The sequence below is a fragment of the Anopheles coluzzii genome, chromosome 3 (assembly GCF_943734685.1).
Source record: "Anopheles coluzzii chromosome 3, AcolN3, whole genome shotgun sequence".
NCBI lineage: Eukaryota > Metazoa > Arthropoda > Insecta > Diptera > Culicidae > Anopheles > Anopheles coluzzii.
The window spans coordinates 73,222,056-73,243,214 of record NC_064671.1 but is presented as its reverse complement, the minus strand read 5'-3'; the positions used below and the strand labels follow the sequence as shown (position 1 = coordinate 73,243,214).

The window sequence follows — 21,159 nt, the reverse complement described above, 5'->3', positions numbered from 1 at the left end:
TTTATCGCACGACCGTGCACTGTAAACACGAAAATCTTCCCCACCCCACACCCCCACCCTAAACTTAAGCTTTGCTGATTGTCATTCCTCCGATGAAAGTTCCAACTTGGCATTCATTTCTTGTTTTCGACGGTGAAAAAGGATATCAGTTTTTCCCCGTTCTTTTCCACAGTGCGAAATCTGTCCCGTCGGGATCGAAACGGGACGGGACCAGCGACTGCTCCCGTCCTCTCTCGGTGTGTGTGTGCGCGCGTGTGAGTGTGTAAATTGTGTGCAATCCCTATTTTGTTCGTAAAGTATCTGTGTACACACGAGCGGCGGGGAGAGGTCAGTGTGTCGAACGAGAGGAGGGGCAGTCAGTAGTCAACATCTCGCGCAAGAGTGGCAACATAGAGCAGGAGGAGAGGAAGAGGTCGCAAAGTGTATCGAAAAAGGTACGTGAAAAGTGGCCGCTGGAACCGTGCTGGTGTGGAAAATCGGATGTGTTGGAGGCTACAAAGGGAGAGAGAGAGGAAGGCGAGTTAAAGATAATTGCCCAAGGATGTCAATGTTATTGGTCAAGCGAAGGTGGAGAGGAGGGGGGAGAGGTCACGACGGACGGCACAAGTGTCAAAACCCAATCAAAGTGAACGTGAAATAGATTTGGGCCCGAGTCTTTTAATCACTTTACGTCCGGGACTTCAGCTTTTTCAGTGCTTTCCCTTGCTGGCCATCGAGGTTCGTTTGATAACGCATCCAGCAAAATGCAGAAAAAACCCTCACTCGAGGTTTCCGCATAATACGCTGCGGTGTGTGCATGTGTGCAACCCCTTGTGTGTGTGTTTTATTCGATGGTTGCATTCTTTTTCCAACCAGTTTCTTATGCCACTCTCCATTTCGATCGATCGGTGGTTGGCCCCCTTAAAGAAAAGAGTGGAGGGGGGAGGACGGTCGACTGGGGGGGGTATTAGGTTGGATCAAAATCTCCCCCCTACCCCAGTTTGGCACAACAATTTCTCCTGCGGACGGTGCCGAGACGATTACGAAAGTCTTTGCCCAACTGAACTCCTCGTCAGGGCAAACGACGGCAGAATAAATGATTAAAATTCGTGTAATTGGTTCCGTTGAACGATATTTTCGAATAAAAATCCGGAAGATATTCGTTGCTGAAGCAATTGAAGCTTCCGTACGGTGATGCCGATACAACGGGCATGTGCGGCAGGTGTGACACGTAGCAAGTTATCCAACGTGTACGAGAGCTGTGCGACCAGCAGCGTTTAGATAGCGCAGGTGCTGGCTGTCGGTGATATCTGACATGCTTTTTTTTTTGATAAACTGTCCGTATGTTTACACCTGTGCCATTGACAATTCATAATTCAAACTGAAAAGTAGCTTGAATAGACCAAATCCATCGAAAATTCATCTAATTTCTTTTTTTCTTGATTTTTTTTTTGTAGCTCTATACCAACGACACCACAACGACTTCGGAGAATGCAGCATTTCGACAGTGTCTAACGAAACGAGAAAAAACATCGGGATCTTTTCCTTCCCAAATCGTGCGTGTTTCTGTGTGTATGTTTTGTGTTGTGTGTGTGTGCCGTGGGACAATCTGGAACACACGGGAAAGCGTCTGATCGCTATACGGGGACCCGACCGTGCTGAAGAATGGCGGAACAGTTTTCTGCCTCGACCGCTTTTACCAACATGAACAACAACACGGACGGCTGGGGCGATGATTGGGGCGACTGGAGCGAAACGCCCGGCGATCCGGGACAGCTGAAACCGAACGCCACCATGCAGCCACCAGCTCCGAACGCTCCGTCGACTGCTTACTTTCAGCAACCGCAACACCATCCAAATCACCATCAGCATCATCAGCAGATGAATACAGCCGGACCGTATATGAACAGTGGAGCGAACCGTATGGATCAGAACAATCACAACTATCTGCCAAATGTGATGCCGCAGGGCAACAGCAATGCCTACCAGCAACCGACGATGCCGCCGAACGCGTACCCGCCCGCTAACTATGGACCGGCGCAGCCATCGGCGTACGGGCAGCAGGCAGCTAGCTTTTTCAACGCTCCCCAGCGTCCACCGTCGCATCCGGCACCGTCCACCACGCCGCAACTGATACCGACCTTCAGCCAGACGATTTCGGACAGCTTCGACACAGCGGCCGGTAACAGCTGGAACTGGACCGTGCCGGAACCGACGAAGCCGAGTGTGCCGGAGGCGCAGCTGGAGGCAAAAGTACCTCCGCAGCAACAACCGGCACCCCCGCAGCAGCAACAGCAGCAGCAGTACGACCCGTTCCCTCAGCCAAGCAACATGCAGCTGCAGCGGCTCAAGGCGGAAACCCTGTCACCGCAATGGTCCATCGAGAGCCAGGTGTCGTCGAGCGACCGATCGACGCTCGAGAGTGACCCGAGCGGCGATAGCAGGGGCCCACCACCATCCCAATCGACCACCGTGCTGCCTTCGGACGCGGATGCGGGTCATCGCAACACGACGGACGGCATGGAACATGTCGACCGACAACAGCAACCGTACTCGGCAGCACCGGCCGGGTCCGTTCCCGACCGGCTGGATGAGGTGCTGGAAGCGCTAAGCATCAAGCAGGAACCGACCGAGAGCAGTTACCGCGCGGAGCAAACGTTCCCGCCGCCTCCGCCCTCGATCGTGGGTACTGCGGCGGCCGCCGGACCGCTCGTGAACGACTCGCACGCCTCCAAGTCGTCATCCACGACGCCACCGTTGCCGCCGCCACCGACGGATAATCCCACGGTAGCACCGCCGGTGTCCACCGGTCCTCCACCACCGTCTTCCATGATGTCCGGCCCGCCGCCAATGGCCGTGGGCAGTAGCAGCGGACCACCGAAAGCGATGCAAATTGCCGGTTCCAACCCGTTTAAGCGTAATGGGCCAAGATCCCATACGGCTACGCCGGGCTTGGGCGCAGGAACGGCGGCAGCAGCAGCACCACCACCTGCACCCCCTGGTGGGACATTCTTTTATCAACAACAAACACATCAGCCGCTGCTGCTACAGCCAGCGCCGCCCAGCGTCGAGGAAGCGAACAACATCGAAACGTTGACGCCGGAGAATCAGGAAATTCTGGTCGAAACACGGCCCGAGCAAGCGGTGGTGGAAAATCAGGAAATCGCCCCGAGCAACGATCGCAACCAGTACCTCCAGACGGGCCACCTGTCCGAGGATGGGTACGGTGTGGACACATCGCCGAGCGGTGGTAACGGGCGTGTCCACCCTGTAGCTGAAGCCGGCGCTGAAGTTGGCCACGGCGATGTGAACGATAGCCGACTACCTCCGCCGGGACTGTCACGGTACGTGCCGGGACAGAACGAGCAGCAGCCGGAACCGCCGATGCCGGTGCCGGTGGTGCAGCAGCAACCTAGCCCCGTCGCCGTGGGGCAAAGCTACCCGGAACCACCGCCCGGGCTGGACCGAATGGTACCGGGAATGGATCTGCAGAACGCGTCCGACCTTTCGCTCGAGCGCCAAGCGGACGGGGAGGTGTCGGACAGTACGTCAGCGGCACCAGCGGCACCGATTGGCGCGCGCAACGAACATCTGCACCACCATCATCTCAACCATCACGGGCACCATCATCACGAGCGGGTGGACATGAGCGACCGCAACCGGTACCGCGTGCCGGGCGAGGATGACAATCACACGCATCACAACCAGCAGCGGGTCGTGCCAGGCGGTGGGCCAGAAAACGAGCGCCCACTGTCGACGTCCGTGCCGAGCGTCGTTCCGATGGTCCCAGGCAGCGCCACCGTCGCGATGGCTACGCTGGACATGCCCGAGGAGCAGCGCGAGCTGGTGATGGATGGGGAAAATCCGGACGATCGCCGAGAGGATCCACTGATCGGGGGGAACGCCGGGCCGGCAATTTCGGCCACCGGGTCCGCTTCCAGTGCTGCCGGTGGACCGAGCGCTGGCGGTGGTGGTCCCGTTGCAGTGGAGACGGAATCGAACGTTACAGCCGATACGTCGCGCATGGAACCGTCCAACACGTCCACCGCGGACGAAAGCGACAAGGGCGGCTTCTATGGGGCTGGCAGTGGGCCGAAGGGAACCGGCCGCCGGGAGGATGACGCATTGCGTCGGTCGAACAAGAGCAAAAGCTCGCGCGACCGGTACGACACGGAGGATTCCGATTACAGCGAGCACGAGCGTCGTCGGCGCGAGACTAGTGTGGGGGTGGCGGCAGGTGGCGGTGCTGCCGGTCCGGCCGACACCAGCTCCCATCGGCACGAGCGGTCGCGCCGTGCCGGCGGTGGAGCGGAACGAGAGAAGGACAAACGAAAGGATAACGGGCGCGACCGGGACCGTGACAGGGATCGCGAGCGTGACCGGGATCGTGATCGCGATCGTGATTATGACTATCGCGATCGTGATCGTGAACGAAACAGGTTAGTAGGCAAGATAGTGACGTGTGCGTGTGTTTGTGGAAGGTAAAATTGAATAATTGATGTGTCTGGTCTACCCTCTGTTTTAGATATGACCGCGATCGTGAGCGCTATGGTCGCAGTAGTAAGTACGATCGCGAGAGTCGCTACGAAACCGACGGTTCAAAGTACGAAACCGAACGATCGACCCGGTACGAGAAGGAGGACAAGCGGTACGGCGGTGCCTCGCGCGACGACTACTACCGCAAGCGGGACGGCGAGCGCGGTGGCGAGGACGGCCGGGGGCCCGGTGGGCGGGACCGCGATCGGGACACGCTGGAGCGGCGCCAGAGGAAGGAGAAGGAGCGCGGCGAGCGCTACCGGGGTGATGAGCGAAGGAAAGGTGAGTTACATTATGCTTTAATACTTACACAGGAATCAATATGGGGAAATTTTAAACGTTTTTTTTTTGCGATGAAGATATAAGAATGTTCGAACAGCTTATTGGTTGACCGCGTAACAAGTCCCGCAGCACAGTCATTGAAGTCCTTGAGAGCATGAATTCAAATCCAATTGAAACCTTTGAACAAGTGTTGTGCTCTTTGGAGCGCACCCACGACTCCGATCCGACTCCAACTATTGTTAGTCCGATTTCGACTCCGGCAAAATCTGAACCACTAGTTCCGCCCGGAGTCGCGGAGTCGTTCGGAGGCGTTCGGATTCGTTCGGAGTAGGAGTCGTCCGTCGTCGTCGGACACTCCTGAGGCAGGCCAAGACCGCGAAGCGGTTGTAGCGCAGGATAATGAAGGAGTCGTCCGTAGTCATCCAGAGTCATCCAGAGTTATCCGAAGTCATCCGGATGTAATTCGGAGTTATCCGAAGTCATCTTGAGTCATCCGGAGTCATCCGGAGTCATCCGGAGTCATCCGAAGTTATCCGGAGTCATCCGGAGTCATCCGGAGACATTCGGAATCATCCGGAGTCATCCGGAGTATCTATAGTCATCCAGAGTTATCTGGAGTCATCCGGAGTCATCCGGAGTCGTCCACAGTCGTCCACAGACCTCCGGAGTCGTCCGGAGCCTTCCGCAGTCATCCGGAGTCATCCGGAGTCATCCGGAGTCATCCACAGTCATCCACAGTCATCCGGAGTCATCCGGAGTCATCCGGAGTCATCCATAGTCATCCACAGTCATCCGCAGTCATCCGAGTCATCCGGAATCATCCGGAGTCGTTCGGAGTCGTTCGGGGCGTTCGGAGTAGGAGTCGTCCACAGTCGTCCACAGTCGTCCGGAGTCGTCTGGAGGCGTTGGTAGTCGTCCAGAGTCGTCCGGAGTCGTCCGGAGTCGTTTGGAGTCGGAGTAGTCCGGAGGCTCCTGTTGACTCCGAACGACTCCGGGTGACTTCGGACGACTCTGGATAACTCCGGACGACTCCAATTCCGAACGGCTCGATTCCGAACAGCTCCGGACAACTCCGGGCGATTCCAGACGATTCCGAGTGACTCCAGATAATGCTGGGCGGACCTACCTTCTGGAGTCGATTTCAGATTTTTGTCAATTTTACCGATATCTACTTTAAATTCCATTCACTCCATTGACCATACTTTTGGACAGAAAAAAATAACCAAAATAATCAGTAAGGAATATGAAAAACAGCGCGATTGTCTTTATTTTGTTCCTTCTATGAAAACTGTTGCTTTGGATGTACTTTTCATCATGTTTCCAGCGAATTGTATTCGCTTTACAGTTTGGCCGAAGTGTGTGTTAATATTTCGTGCCACCAGGTGGCACGCCCGGTCACATCCTGGCCCGCCATCAGCACCGACTCCATGCGTGCGTAAACGTTCCCGTCGGCAGCACCGAGCGGTGAATTGAGCACAAAGTCGGGCGGTGCCAGCGAATCGATCATGGCTACCGCGTCCTGCTTAACGATGGGCAGCAGACGTAGTATCGATTCCTGGACCAATGGTAAAGCGTCGACCGTGAGGTAGCCAGCACTTTGAAGGGTGGCCATATGCTTTAGTAACAGTGTCGCGCCGTACAGTTGGGCCAAACGCGTGAGATAGTTTCGTTCCGGTCCTTGCTCCATCGTGTCGAGGAAGGTACAGAATGCGTTGAATATTATGCGCTAGAAAGGGAAGGTAGAAGGTACGTTAGCGTTCTATGCTCATGAATGATTTTCTCCGAGCTCACCTCTCCAAAAACGATGGCAAGATCTTTAGCGTAGAAAATCTGCGTATCGTTGCGGACGTCGAATTTGCTGTCGCCCCGCTTAAGAAGTCCCTCCGCTCGTCGGTAGGTGCCTTCTAGTGTGTAGGCCGTCATCCAACTCAGTACGTTCAGTATAACTGCAGCATGCAATGAGAGCAAAAGTAAGGATCAGATTGTTCTTCGAGTTCCGCGTGCTAAACTACCAACCTTTCGGATCCTCAATCTGCTCCACCGTAATGCGCTCGAGTCGCTGCTGCATTATCCGCTCGTACTCAGCCAAAAACGTCATCGAACCAAGCGGAGACATCAGCGCGAATGCACCGTACTCGCCCTTGCTGCGTATGCCGACCAGCTGCTGCGAGACCTGCTGCAGCAGCACATTGTTTTCGCCCTCGTACGTGATGTTTGCGTCGTTGTCTACACGCAAATCGGCCAGCCCGGCCAGCCGAAGATACCCGTGGCCACCACACGCTTCCCGCGCATCCTGTATGCCGTCCCGGGCCGCCCAGCTGCAGATCGGCTTGACGGCGGACGCAACAATGTGCACCTCGAGCAGCAGTTCGCTCTCGATCGGTGCGGCTCGCAGCATGCGCACCTGCGCATCGCCCGACACGCGTGCGAACCAGCGATGGAACAGCTTCAGCGCCACGCAGGTGGCCAGATGGGGCAGCAGCCGGTACTGCTGCGACTGGTACTCCAGTATCGGTAGCTCCCGGTCGTCGCCCGTCGGTCCGAACTGACACCGCACGGCCGAGTACCGTATGCCGATCGTGAGCGCTTTGGCAAGCAGAGTCTGCGACACGGTACAGATGTTAATCCGCCCAATCACGAGCGGACCCATCGAAAGGGCGAACCGTTCGGTGGCGCTCTTAGCGGTCGATTCAAACATACCCGTCACCTCATTCACATCACCGAACCGCGCTAGCAGATTTTCGCGCGGAATGCGATACCCCCGGAACAGCACAAACCCATTGTCGACCCCGTTCAGGCCCGCTTTCTCACCCAAATCGCCCACCAACAGACCGGGCAGCGGTTGCAGCGTGTAGCGGTCGCGGATCGGCACCACAAACGCACTGACCCCGTGGCACGCGCCATCCGCCGTGTACAGCTGGGCCCACACGATCATGTCCGTGCAGCTTTTGGCTAAATTGCCCGCCCAGCACTTGGCGGCTTCGAAATCGGGCGTCTCGAGCACGAACTCCCGGTGCGCCGGGTCGTAGGTCGCGCGTGTTCGTATGGCCCGTGCGTTCGTCCCGTGGCCTACCTCGGTCAGGGCGAACGAACCGGCAATGTGGCCGGCCTCCGCCTGCTCGATCACGTGCGCTAACCGTCCGCCAGGCTCGTCGAACATGCGTATGGCGCCGTTAAACAAGAGATAGTTGACGGTTAGGCGCACCAGCAGCGCCATGTCGTACTCGGCGATCGTTGCGTAATAGATGGACGCAAGAGCGGGCCGCTCGATGAACGTTTCGTAGTGGAATAGACGTGCGCGCTGGAGGTGGTGCAGCTGTACCATGGCTAAACGGCGTCGCTCGTCCGTCGATTGGTCGCGAACGGTGCGGCCCCGTATGAAGGGTTCGCTGGTGCGAAACAAGCGATACAGCCGGTGCTGCAGCTCCAGCTCGTGCTGATCGGTAAAGGTAAGGCGCATCTTGCGCCAGTCGATCGTGGCCGCACGGCGATAGGGTGCTAATGGTCCGTGCTTTGGAAGGGGGCTGAACAGATTCTCATCCTTCAAAAGCCCTTCCATCGTCGATGGACTAGGTAGTTGAAGAGTGAAATTAGAGGAAAGAGGTTCTCATCTAAATTAAGCTGACAGATTCACTTGTATACGCAAACTAACCGATTAGCACTGAAATCTGGTAACACCATTTTTATGAAGCAGATCAGGGCGAGAGAGAGAGAAATGGCACACGCGTATTGGTCGAAGACACTAAACTAAATACAGGACGATCCAACGAGCACAACCCTCAGTTAACGACTGGCCGTAAGTTCACTCTCTAGTGAGGCAACAAAGTGGCACGTTTGAACATTCTTTCCAGTAATTTCTCGTTAGGAGAAACGAAAAGCTTCCATCGCAGACATGCAGACTGTCCTGAATAATGTTTTATCGGTAGCAATAACCACAGCTAGAGTCACTTTTGGATGCATTTTTAGCTTCGTGCTACAAAATATTATTTATGTGTGGTGTGGCGCTCTTGAAAACGGGTGAACTTTGGGGTGCAAACCATTCATTATGTATTCAGTCTGTATGGTTCAATGTGCTACACCACCGATAAGCCGATATTCATGAACATTGTATCCAAAAATTTAGTTTTTTGGCTTCCTTTATTGCTGGAGGGAACGGTGTGATATAATTTTGGGAAATTTGATTCGTTTAATTGTTGCGTTTATGAGGATTCATGGCAAGCGCTAGATGTAATGCTTCATAGGCGGTTGGTTTATACCCGATCTAAGTTGCCATGTAGCTAGACCGGTTCCGTAATACAGCTGTTAAATGCATGACCCGCTGCCATCCCCGTCTAGAGATCGATTCTAGTGTTGGCACGATATCGACCTCGTGCGAGATCTGTCAGGCGAATGTTGACATATATCGAGGTATCTTGATAATAGCTCGAATAAGTCGCAATAAATCCCTCAGATGGCGCTATACAGATACAGACAAGGACGAAAATACGAGACAGCTAGATCTCCAACATTAGGGCCAATTAGGAAATAGTTTATCTACGGTCAACTTAAGGGCAAACGAGGTCAAGGAGATCAGCTGATCGAGTAAAATGCCGCCATCGTAAAAGGGACAGTAGCAAACTTACATAGAAAGAAGAAAGACTATTTTTTGAACTGTGCGGCGAAAACCCTATACGCGAGAGCCAGTTACAAGAAAGTCTAACCAGGTACCAAAATAAACAGATTGTTACCAGGCGTAACAACATCTAGTTTGCAGCAACTTCTTCAGAAAGAAAACAAGCTTTTGTGATATTTTCTGCAAAGATTGGGACGCTTTATAACCGATCTATGAGTCTAATCTCATTGAAATCGAATCTTTGATTTTTCAAAACAACCGATTATGTGGTGATCGTGAATCGAGTCTAATATCCTATTGCTTTCTCCAATTTTTACAGATGATCGCTACCGTGAAGGTGAGAAGCGTCGTGATCGGCACGATCGTCGCTACCCGGACCCGGAAGACTACCGTGCGGGAAGCAGAAACGGCACCGAACGAGACCGGGCCCGGGACAGCCGCGACCGGGACGACCGCAAGGAGAAGGATCGCAAGTACCTGGGTGGCGGTGTGGCACCAGGAGCTGCTGTGGGATCGTCCGCTAGTGGCTACGGTATGGTTGCCGGTGCTGCTGCCGCCGGAGCTTACGGCCCCGCGAGCGGTTACTACGATCCGTACAGCTACTACGCTCAGCATCAGCAGTATTACGAGCAGCTGCGGCGCACGAACCCGCAAGCGTACGCCGAATGGTACCGTACGTACTACGCGCAGATGCAGGCGAGCCAGCTGCAGCGCGACCGGCTAACGACGGACGGGCGCGAATCGGTCCACTCCGGTCGCAGCTCGGCCAACGACAAGGAACGGTAAGAGTAACGGGCGACGGACGGTCGGTAATTTATGCCGGTTTGTATGTACGCGTGTGCGTGTGTGTGTGAGCGTGTGGGTGTGTTATTTACTCTGTACGTGTGCGTGGTTGGTTGGTTACTTATGTTTGGTGTGTGTGTGTGTGGTGAAATGTTTCCTTTGGCGACAAAAAAATAATTCTTAAATTGTTTTAAATTGATTACTAAAGAATGAATAATCTATCATTACTTTATTGAAGGAGAACGATGAGAATTCGGATAAAAAATAGCTAATTTTAGTATTTCAATTAATTGGATTGAAATGAGGAGAAAACCCCTGTAAAATTTTGCCTGTTCTGTCTAAATTCTGTTTTAAATACTGATCGCTCCATAAGTAATGTTAGGTTATTTGTTTATAATCAACCACTTCCAAAGTTACTATAGAGTGGAATTTTATTTAATAGTATATTTAATTCTGTGTGGTGTGTGCGTGTGCGTGTGCCTCTTTGGTAATCCCTTTGCGAGTTTCTAACTTTTCTCAAACGTGAATCTGAGTTATTTTTGGTTACTTTACTCTAAAAATCAGATGCATTTTTATTTCATTTGGATTACTCTACACTGCAATATGCTCTCGATCTATCCCTGTCTCTATATCTATCTGAACTGCATTTAAAACATTTTTTCTCCCAAATTTCCGTTAACCCAGCGAGAGGTTCTCTTACTTTCGTTCTGTATTATGTTTTTCTCATGAGTTTTCTACTTTACATAACATTATTTAATTTATTTAATTTTTGTGGTGCAACTCCCCATTAAAGCTTTGATCAAAATTAAGTGCCAAAAAAGAAGGGATTTTGTTTGGGTTTTGTTAACACTCAAAATTGCTCACTATCACACAAACCACATGCTGGTCGGGGTTCGCTTCGACTAATAATCATCCCACCATCGTCTCCTTCCCATCATCTCATCCCCTAAACCTATCGTCCTGGAACTCAAGCGCACCGCCAGGACCGAATCACTTTGGCTGCACTTTTCAGCTCTCACTCTCTGTCTCTCTCACGGTGCTTCAATGCTACGGCAGGGGTTGCTGTGTCTGAATGGTTAATTGTATTGGGTAGCTTCCTGTTTAAATGTGGCTAATAATGGCCCGCGTGCCCTAAGCTCGCACACCGAACCATACTGTGTGAACGTACATAATTCACCACCGTCAGCACATCTCCCCATCCCAAAATTCTGAGATGGGGAGTTGCAGCTGAATGAGCCAGCTGGCAAGGAGAACGCTACAGCGTGTGTACATGTCTGTGTGTGCGTGTGTGTGTGTATATCTGCAGGTTTAATCGGACGACACCGTTTATGCATCCGCCCGGTGTGTACACCAACCCGGAGGAGTACCATCGTCATTACAATAATCAATCGCTACCGTCGGCCGCCATCGCCGGCGGTGGTATGGCCGGGCCGAGCTCGCTGCTCGACCAAACCTATCTGACCGACGTGTCCGGTCATCAGCCGACGTCGCTGCCCCCGATGTACCACCAGGCGTACCAGCAAGGGCCACAGTCGCTCCTTCACCACCAGCAGCAGCGGGCAAACACATCGCTGGCCATGGACCGCACGTACCATAGCGAGGCGGGCGGATACTTTCAACCAAGGTGCTTTTCAACTTTATCATTTCATTTATCATTTCTTTTACTTACTCCTCTGTGTAGTTTCCCATTTCTTTTCTTTTTTTGTCGGGATATATTATATGTTCGTCCTCTCGTTGCGCCATTTTCGGGGATAATGCACTTTCTTCTTCATTCATTGTACACACAACATGCTTTAATGCGTCGTATATCGAATTATGTAGTTTTGTTTTGCACACATTCTTATAATTATTGTTTTTTTTATTATTGTTAACGTTATTTCTTTATTTAGTTGGTCTTGCATCTTCTGTTCTATGGGTTACGTTTGTAGTGCATGTTTCGTATCTTATTGCTTGATATGGTTGAACCATCCTCTTCCTTTTAACGATACAAAATACAAAGTAATAACGATGCGCATGCTTTCTTGTAGTAGATTACGGTTGTGAAAGTTTGCGTATGGCTTTGTGAAGTATGTTCTCCCCCCTACTTTTGATGAACCTGTTTGCCCGAAAATATCCAGCCCAGCCCGATCGGATTGGGATAGACGGTCGAGCTAATTATTCTTGTAATCTTTTGTACACTTAAACTTCCATCCAGCCGTCACTTTTTGTTTGTGTAACCCTTAACCATGACCATATTTTACTGGCTTCCCATTCAGAATCGACCAAATTGATGCGTCCGCCATCAAGCAGGACGCTACTGCCGAGCTGTCGATGATGGAACCGGAACGCCTGACGCCTCGCAAGTTCCCCGAAATTCATCCCATCGTCAGTGTGTCGGCCGGTTTGCTCATTTCGACCAAGAACCGGCTCACGATGAACGGAATGGCGGACACGGTGAAAATATACAGTCTAGGTAGGTGAAGATGAACACCAAAAACGATCAAGAACGCAACCTAACCATGATTCATTCTGCTTTCAGCATATAATGACGCTAGCAGGAAGCTGTTCCAAACCTACCCGGGCCCACTGGTGAAGGGGGTGACGCATAAAAAGTCCGTCATCGAGTTCTGCGAGGAGCAACTACGCCACGGCCCACCGTACAGTGGTGCGCTGGCGCTGATCAAATCGCGGGGCAACTCGATCAACAGTTTGCACTCGTCATCGCTTGCCGCTGGCGCTAACCGCAGCTCGTTCGCTTTGCTGTGGAACTACATCATACTGCTGCTGAGACAGAATGGCGTAAGTGTGTGGTAGCTTTATTTGCCTTTGTCTTTTAGTACAATCCCTTTCTTTTCCTTCCACCCACAGACGTTCGTCGGTACCGATATCTCCGAGCTGCTGATGCAAAACAAGGAAGAGTATCCGTTCGAGGCGATGCAGACCAGCGTGGCCCGGTCGGCCAACATTAGCGGGCGCAACTCGTCACTTTCGCAGCCCGAGCGGGAGGCCGATGCGCGCCAGGATGGTCAGGAAAGCGAGGAAGCGGCGGCCGATGCTACCGGCGAAGCAGACGATGTGGCTAAGGATACATCCGCCCAGGACGTGGCACCGAAAGCACTCACCGAGCAAGAGATTACGGACAAGTTCCGGAACTATCTGCTGTACGGCAACATTGGCGAGGCGCTCGAGTGGGCCACCGAGCACAACCTGTGGGGCCACGCACTGTTCCTCGCCTCCAAGGTGGACTCGCGGCAGCACGCGAACGTGATGATGAAGTTCGCCAACAAGCTGACGCTGAACGATCCGCTGCAAACGCTGTACCAGCTGTTGAGCGGGAGAACGCCCGCTTCCGTTACGGTAGGGCGAGCAAACCTTAAACTCTAACCCCATTCAGTGCTTTCCAAGTCACTTTCCAATGTGCACATCATTACAGGGTTTTCTGAGTCAATTTAGAATGTTATCAAAATTCTTCATTGCTTGCGAGATGTTTTTAAACAGCTGTCAAAAATGATGTACTTTCATCACAATCATAATATCAGATCTTCCACATGATTTTTAACACTTTTCAAACTGGATTGAGTTTGAAAGTTATTTGTGATCTGTTGAAAATCATGTGTAAGAATTTAAACATTATTGTGATGCAAATACAATTTATGACAGTCGTTGAGAATCATCGTGCAGGCGGTGAATAGTGATGTGCTGACCGAGAATACAGGGTTTTCCAAGTCACTTTCAAATGTGCACATAATTATTCACCGCATCCAAGATGTTTTTCAACAGCTGCTGTCACACGTGTTGCTTCACAATGAAATTTTAGCTTTTACACATGATTTTCAACACATCACAAAGAACTGTCAAACTCAACCCATATTGAGACGTGTCGAAATTCATGTTGAAGAAATTAAAAATTATGTGGATGAAAATGAAATATCAGATTAATGTGGATTAACATCCTGCACGCGGTGAATTGCAAGCGGAAACCCCTGTAATGATGTTGAAATCTGACTTTGAAAACCCTGTATTCACCTCTTTCAAGATGTTTTTCAACAGCTGTCAAATTGGTGTATTTGCATCAAAGTAAAATTTGAGTTCTTGCACATGATTTTCATCACATCACAAATTCAATCCAGTTTGAGACGTGTTGAAAATCATGTGGAAGATCTGAAACACTATTGTGATGCAAATACACCAATTTGACAGCTGTTGAAAAACTTCTTGCAAGCAAAGAAAAATGTTGTAGACATTGGAAATTGAGTCGGAAAACCCTGTATTTCTCTTTTGCTTCATGTTCTACTTTATTTTACCCCATTTCAGAGCGTGCTGGACGAAAAGTGGGGCGACTGGCGGCCTCATCTGGCGATGCTGATGTCGAACAGCTCGGCCAAGCCGGAACTGATCAAGAAGTCGATCACCACGCTCGGCGACACGCTGCTCAATCGGGGCGATCTGTACGCGGCCCACTTTTGCTACCTCCTGTCCGATGTGGCCTTCGGTCGGTTCGCCGACGTTAAGCCGGATGCGGCCGGCGGCAGCAACAGCAATGGGGTCGTGCGGCTGGTGTTGCTCGGTGCCGCCCATCAGCATCGTACCTTCCGCGAGCTGTCGACGAACGAGTCGATCATGATGACGGAAATCTACGAGTACGCACGCTCGCTGAACGAGGATCGCTACTCGATCGCGGAATTGCAGGTAATGATGATGGTGATTGGAGGTTGAAGTACTAATCAAATGGCCACTAAAACCGGGATTTCGTCATTTTCAGCGCTATAAATATTTGCTTGCCTGCCGTATGCTCGATCAAGGTATGCAGCTGAAGTGTTTGCTCTACATGGAGCAGATAGCCGAGCAAATACAGTACGATCCGTACCGGTTTGATGCTGATTTTGTAAGAAAGGTAAGCGAGAGACTTGATTCATTTTCTTGTCAGTGTCCTAATTGATTTTCGATTGAAACAACAGGTGTACACGCTCGGCGATCGGCTGAAGTATTACGATCCAGTCATGGAGAAGGCTCTGGACGAATCGGTCGATAACACGGGACGGGGCAATATCTATGCGAACGTGGAGGATCCGGAGTGGCTAAAAAGATTAAATGAAATTCTCCTCAATAGTGTAAGTATTCGAAGCTAAAAAGCATTTTTGTTGATAGCGAAGAAGAATTATTTTTAATACACTTTTTTTTTGTTTCAGCCGTCGAATGCGGTCTCGAATTTTAGTACCGTCAACGAGCCCCAAACAGGGTACGACTATAGCAGCTACGGGTATGGAGCGGATCAAACACAGGCTGCCGTCGATCACGAGCAGCAACAGTCGCAGCAACAGCAGCAGGAGTCTGCTTACCCTACCGAGTCGAGCGACATTAACAAGCAGTTCAACGAAATCAATCAGCAACTCGGTCAGCTGAATCTGCAGTACAGTGACCAACAGCAGCAACAACCGCAAGGGCAACAGTATCAGCCCAATGCCGCACCGTACGAATTGAATCCCGCCATTCCAAGCTACGATCAGGGGTACGAGTCAATCAATCAGCAATCGCTGATGGATCCAACAGTCGAACAAGCGGCCAACCAGATGCCGGACAGTTACGAACAGCAGCAGCAACAGCAGCAATTCAATCAGTACAACAGCTACGACGAACATCAGCAGGATCAGCAGCAACAGCAGCAACAGCAGCTGGGCGGTCCTACTTTTTTCACTCCAGCTCCACCGAACACTGATGCAATGCCGACGTCGTACGATGGAGCATACTGGGGCGCTGCTGGCAACAGTGAGGTAAATTAATCTTAAAGTAACGTTTGTTGTTAATGTAGCCCAAAATGGTTAAGTTTTGTAGCGTTGTAGCTCTGGTTGAAGCTGGGTTTTTTTATCGTTTTTATTCCGTGTAATATACGCCCTTAATTGAAGGGGCCGCCATTATGCCTTAGTTGACACGCCATTGTGTTTGATTGATTATATTTTCATCTGTGTGGCTTGTTTTGCCCCCCGTTGCGACTTTCGGTTGACCACCTCCCCGAAACAGTAGTAGTATGCGTTTGGTTTTTTTTTCTTCTGCCTATCGTTTGGTTTGCAATTGTATACTTGGTTTTTGAATGCTTTGGTTTTGCAACGACCAATCACGCACCCACCCACACGCAACTTGTGTAAACCGCTTACTTCCTTACCTACAACACGGAATGCAGCTACGATCGCAGGAACGCCCGTGGCAGCAAGAGAAGCAGCATGCTCCACCGCCCCACCATCATCATCATCACCATCACTTCCACGAAGAGGAGGAGGAGGAGGAAGATGAGGAACATGATGTGGACGAAGAGGACGACGAAGAGCACCAGGAGCGAAGCTCACTGTCGCCCTCGCCAGCAATCGGACCGATCGGTCCGTCGGAACCGTTGCCCCCGGCTGCCTTTGACTATCATCGCGCACCACCACCACACCAGCAACGGGATGCGTGCGTAAGTAGCATTAGAAGCGATGGCAATCGCTCCGCCGAGAGTGCTACCAGCTCGTCGCCACTCTCGGAAACGTTTCGTGGTGATTATTGTGCTAACAAGTGTACCGTGCGGCTTGTGCAAAGACGGCAGCTTTCGCAACAGCAGCAGCATCAGCAGCAACATCGCCGGCAATCCATCACTGATCGTGTAGCGCCGGCCAAACACGTGCAGTTTACTAAATCGCTCGCAAAGGTGCCGGAACCGCTGGGTGCAATCCGCAAGGTTCGAAAGAAACGCCGGAAAGTATCGAATGCGGGCGCAGCCGCCGGCAGCGGGTACGGTGCCGCCCTGCTGCCGCCAAAGCAACTGCCGCTCCCGGAGCGTCGGCCCGCCAGTGCGATGAAACTGTCCAAAGCCTATCTGTATACGGCGCGCAGCAGACGGGAAGGGTTTCTGGCGCATCGGGACGTCGTTTACAATGGGACGTACCCGATCGATCTGCCGTTCTGCAGCCGGTTTAAGGATTACAATTACAGTGGCGAGAGTACCGATTCGGCGACGAACAGTGAGGAGCGCGAGGGCCGGAAGCCCGCTATCGATGAGGGCATACGGAACTACTTTGAGGGGACCGAGCTGGGCAGTTTGAGGTGTAGAAGGCGCCCGAATGCTTCCCACGGCAAGGCCAGTGCCGTGCTGACTTATGCGATCGATGAACCGCTGTAGAAGATAGAGTTGAACGCCATTGTTGATGCTTAGATCGAATGAGTATAGTAGGGCAATGTTATGAAAGACTTCTTCGGCGGGTAGACGACGAACCGCCGATGGCTTTTTTGCTATATCAAAACATTTTGCTCGTGCTTCGATGTCGAGTGTTTGTGGGGCGTAGGATGCATTGCAACACAGATTCAGCAATCTACGCGAAAGTGTTGTCTTATATTGTAACCGCTTTTACATTAACTTTCCTGTTAAATTAAGCTTCAGTTTTGCTTTCGTGTTTGCGCATCTTTCGTTTTTTTTTATTCTTCTCCGTTTGTGCGTTACATTTGTTACTTTAGGATAGATGTTCAACATTCCATAGCTTTGTTATTAATCTTTGTCTTCCTTCCTTCCTTCACCGACAACCACTAGGCACCGGCACCGACGATCTCAATGCCAAACTCCGTCGCGAAACGGCCCGGATTCGGCGACGATACGGACGATGAACAAAGGGGAGGAGGTGGCAAGGGTGCCGCCCCAATGCAGGCAGGAAAGCAGCAGCAGCAGCAACAGCAACAACCCAATGCAGCAGCTGCACAGGGGAAGAAAGCGTCCGGACCCGGCGGAAAGGATGGAAAGGGAGCGGCCGGTGCAGCTGGTGGTCAAGGGTATGGCAAGCGACCTTTTGTTTGTTGCATTAAAACAGCGACTTACGGGGTTTATTTGTTCTTTTTTTAGATCCGGATGGTTCGGTGGAATCTGGAACAAGTTTTCGCTGAAACCGAAAAACCAGATGATACTGCCCGATGATAAGAATCCAAAGGTATGTGCGAAGAAACTCATGATTGTCATGTACACTCTCATAGCTTCGTTTTCTGCATGTTTAACCATCGCTAGATTGTTTGGGATGAAGTGTCGAAGCGTTGGGTCAATACGGACGAGGGTGAGGCAGCAACGGAAGCGTACAAGCCACCGCCTAAGATGTCGGATCTTGCCCCTGCTGGTCCACCTGCACCCGTCCCATCGGGTGGTGGTCCCGCACCGATGGGAGGACCATCGGTACCGCTTATGCAATCTGGCCCCCAGGATACGGGTCCAGCATTTCAGCAGCAACCAATGGGCAATGTGATGAGTCAGCCTGCCGATAGTCGCCCTGCTCAACCGATCGGAAGCGGTAATGCTGGTGGTGCAATGCAATCGAATGCACCGAATGCTGTCGCCGGTGGTGTTGGTGGTGGTCCGGTGGCAGGCCAACCAACTAAAGTTCCCACGCTGCAGTCAAACATGTACAAAATGCAACGGAATCGAAGTATGTAACTGGTGTGGTGCCGCTGGTACGGAATTTATAAAATTTTCTTCTAAAATGGATGTATTTTCGCAGCGCTGAAACGATCGTACGTCGATGTGTTCAATCCATCCGGAGCGGCACCGAGCAAACCGACGGAACCCGTGCTAGCGCCGGCCGTCCCAACGTTGCCTAATGCTCCGGGAGGCTTCTTCGTGCCTGGAGGTGGTGCTCCCAGCGCTGGCGGAGGAGCAGAACAGCAACCGGATGGTGTACCGGAGGTAATGTGAAATAGATCAGAGCAATTTTATCTACGGAATGAATGCTTGAAATTTTTAAATCAAGCGAAAACTCAGAATAGGCAGGGTTTGTCGCCTTATGCGATATTTTTGTTCTTGCAGGGTTTTCCAAGGGGTTCTCATAGTTGTGGGACACTTCCTTGGCTCTTTCTTATGGGAAGTGATCTTCATATTTCGGTAATTGGACTGTATAGCACCCTTTTTGGACAGGCGCCTTGGATTTCCCAATTGGATTTTTTCAGCAAGGGTGCTATAGAGCCCAATTCCCGTTACATTAGGTTCATTTCACGCAAGAAAGAGTCAAATAGATGTCCCACAGCTATGAGAACTCCTGGAAAACTTTTTAAATCATTCAATGTTAAAAAATGAAGCGTAAAATGAATTTCTTCAATAAGATATTCTGTAGAATGTTGTAAGAATTCGAAAATCATGATTTATTAGATAATCAATAATTCAAAAATGTTTCAAAAATAACGACCATTTTTGTTATTACGCATGTCGTTTGCCATCTTGCTCACCAGATTTTGTGTTTTATTTCTTTTCTAGGGAATGCCACAGTTTTACAACCCCAATCAGTTCGGTACGGGTGGACCCGGCGGTTACCAACAGTAGAGACCCTATCTACAACAAAATGACCGAGATCAACTCAGGAAGATGAAACTGGCCGCTCCAACACAGTAAATATGTGCTGCTCTCCCCCCTGTTGCGTAACCGCTGGAGGACGGGGGACAGATCTTCCCAATTTATTAATTACCATTTCGCGTCCGCGCACCCGCCGGTTTGTGGACGAGGTTTGCTAAACACGGAAAAAGTATCACAGTCAAACATTCAAAAACCCCACAGTTAAAACGTTAAAGTAGTGTGCATCCCCTCTTGGTTTTCGTTTTTATCCCTGATTTGTTTCGTTTGTGTTGATTTTTTTTTATGTGTATGTTCAATGTGTTATCGCGTTACAAAAAAAAGGCTTACCCCTTTGAATTTGTGTATTTGTGCGGCCCGTTTCGCGTTGCTTAGTTTGTTCTTCCCTTTATTTTAAGCGTACGCACGTGGCTGGAAGATGGTCCGTGTTGGAAAGTTGCAAAAACAAAAATTAAAAAGTAATAATAATGCTCTGCGTATATTATGAGTTTCGGTTGCAAAAGTAGCAAAGCGTGTGTTGCATTTGACATCGGGAACGGGTGCATTTTGAGTGTTGCTACGGTGCATCCAATTTCTAATTGTATGGGCGGCAACCCCTGCGTTGGTGCAACGAACGTTTACAAGCCTTTCGATCGTACACAGAACAAGCAGAAGAAGAAGTGGGACAAGTGAGTCATTACTGCTACTTCTACTACTACTACTCTACCATATTACTTGTCTCTTGCGTGTGTTTTTTGTGATGTGTGTTCCCTAACTAAGCCTAGAAGTTGCGATAATATCGGCGAGCGTTTCATTTACCACGGTTTTGCGTTCCCTATCGGTTTGGTTAAGCTGTTAAATTGTTTTAGACAACAACAAAAAGAGAGAAGAAAATTATAAGAGTTATGTTGTCCCTTTCGTTCCATGTATAATCAGCCAGAAAGCAAATGCATATGATTGAGCAGAAGTAGGCTAAGAGCCTGCGCCCGTAGAGACGGTGGGACACTTAGACAGACTTAGTGAGAATTATGTTTATTGTGTTTTTTTATTTGTTAACGGGTAGAAAGGAAATATAATCAAAATATCGCCTCCACCTTCCTGCACACTTCGTTCCCACTTCGTTTAGGCGGGGGTGTAGGTAAGCGGATAATTTTTGTACGTATGATTTAGGCTTAGTAGATTTGTACGCGAGTGAGCGTGTGTGTGTGTGTGGGTTGTATGGGAGGGCAACACAAAAAAGACGATGCACCCACAATCCGGCAATAAAGAAGGGTGAGAGCGCTCCTCTAAAACTGAGCCAACTGGTGTAGTGAGCGCGTGAGCACTTGTGATATGGCATAAATACGTTTGATCGATTTTGCTTCTTTTACATGCGTGTTGTTTGCCCACCGCAAAACACAAGCAATCTGTTCGTTGTTTTCGTTCTTTTTGTTTTTAAAATGATGCTTTTCGTTGATAACGATTTGATTTGGGCGCTAAAGTGAATGGCGAAAAAGACACACAAACACTGCGACACTTGGTGACCCATTGGGTGCAAAAAAAACGGGCGGTTTGAACAAGTGCGCATAGCAAGAAGGGATATTAAGGCAGGAAAATTGTAATGTATTTAGCCCAATTGTCGACAGAATAAATTACGCTATAAAATATTAACACCTCTTTACCG

General features: G+C 50.6%; 2 protein-coding genes across 5 annotated transcripts; one reads left to right on the top strand and one right to left on the bottom strand.

Moving 5' to 3' along the window:
- The first annotated feature begins 74 nt into the window (after positions 1 to 74).
- Positions 75 to 21,146, top strand: LOC120954607 (uncharacterized). Of its 4 annotated transcripts, none has more exons than XM_040374685.2 (18): positions 75 to 434; positions 1,437 to 4,418; positions 4,505 to 4,797; positions 9,729 to 10,191; positions 11,499 to 11,816; positions 12,448 to 12,644; positions 12,711 to 12,970; positions 13,040 to 13,528; positions 14,486 to 14,860; positions 14,934 to 15,065; positions 15,130 to 15,282; positions 15,361 to 15,942; positions 16,350 to 16,619; positions 17,727 to 17,962; positions 18,033 to 18,117; positions 18,192 to 18,603; positions 18,676 to 18,860; positions 19,425 to 21,146. In XM_040374685.2, exons 2-18 carry the CDS (start codon positions 1,645 to 1,647, stop codon positions 19,488 to 19,490), a joined length of 7,290 nt encoding a protein of 2,429 aa, XP_040230619.2. In that variant the 5' UTR covers positions 75 to 434; positions 1,437 to 1,644; the 3' UTR covers positions 19,491 to 21,146. The 4 variants fall into 4 exon arrangements, with proteins under 4 accessions (XP_040230619.2, XP_040230622.2, XP_040230620.2 ...); XM_049610598.1 differs by lacking the exon at positions 75 to 434 and adding an exon at positions 608 to 717; XM_040374688.2 differs by lacking the exon at positions 11,499 to 11,816.
- LOC120954608 (peroxisomal acyl-coenzyme A oxidase 3-like) lies at positions 5,354 to 9,484 on the bottom strand. Its single transcript, XM_040374689.2, has 4 exons — positions 8,450 to 9,484; positions 6,814 to 8,366; positions 6,589 to 6,743; positions 5,354 to 6,523 (listed from the first exon to the last, which is right to left on the bottom strand). The coding sequence occupies exons 1-4, from the start codon at positions 8,476 to 8,478 to the stop codon at positions 6,137 to 6,139; spliced, it is 2,124 nt and encodes a 707-aa protein (XP_040230623.2). The 5' UTR covers positions 8,479 to 9,484; the 3' UTR covers positions 5,354 to 6,136.
- Positions 21,147 to 21,159: the final 13 nt, after the last annotated feature.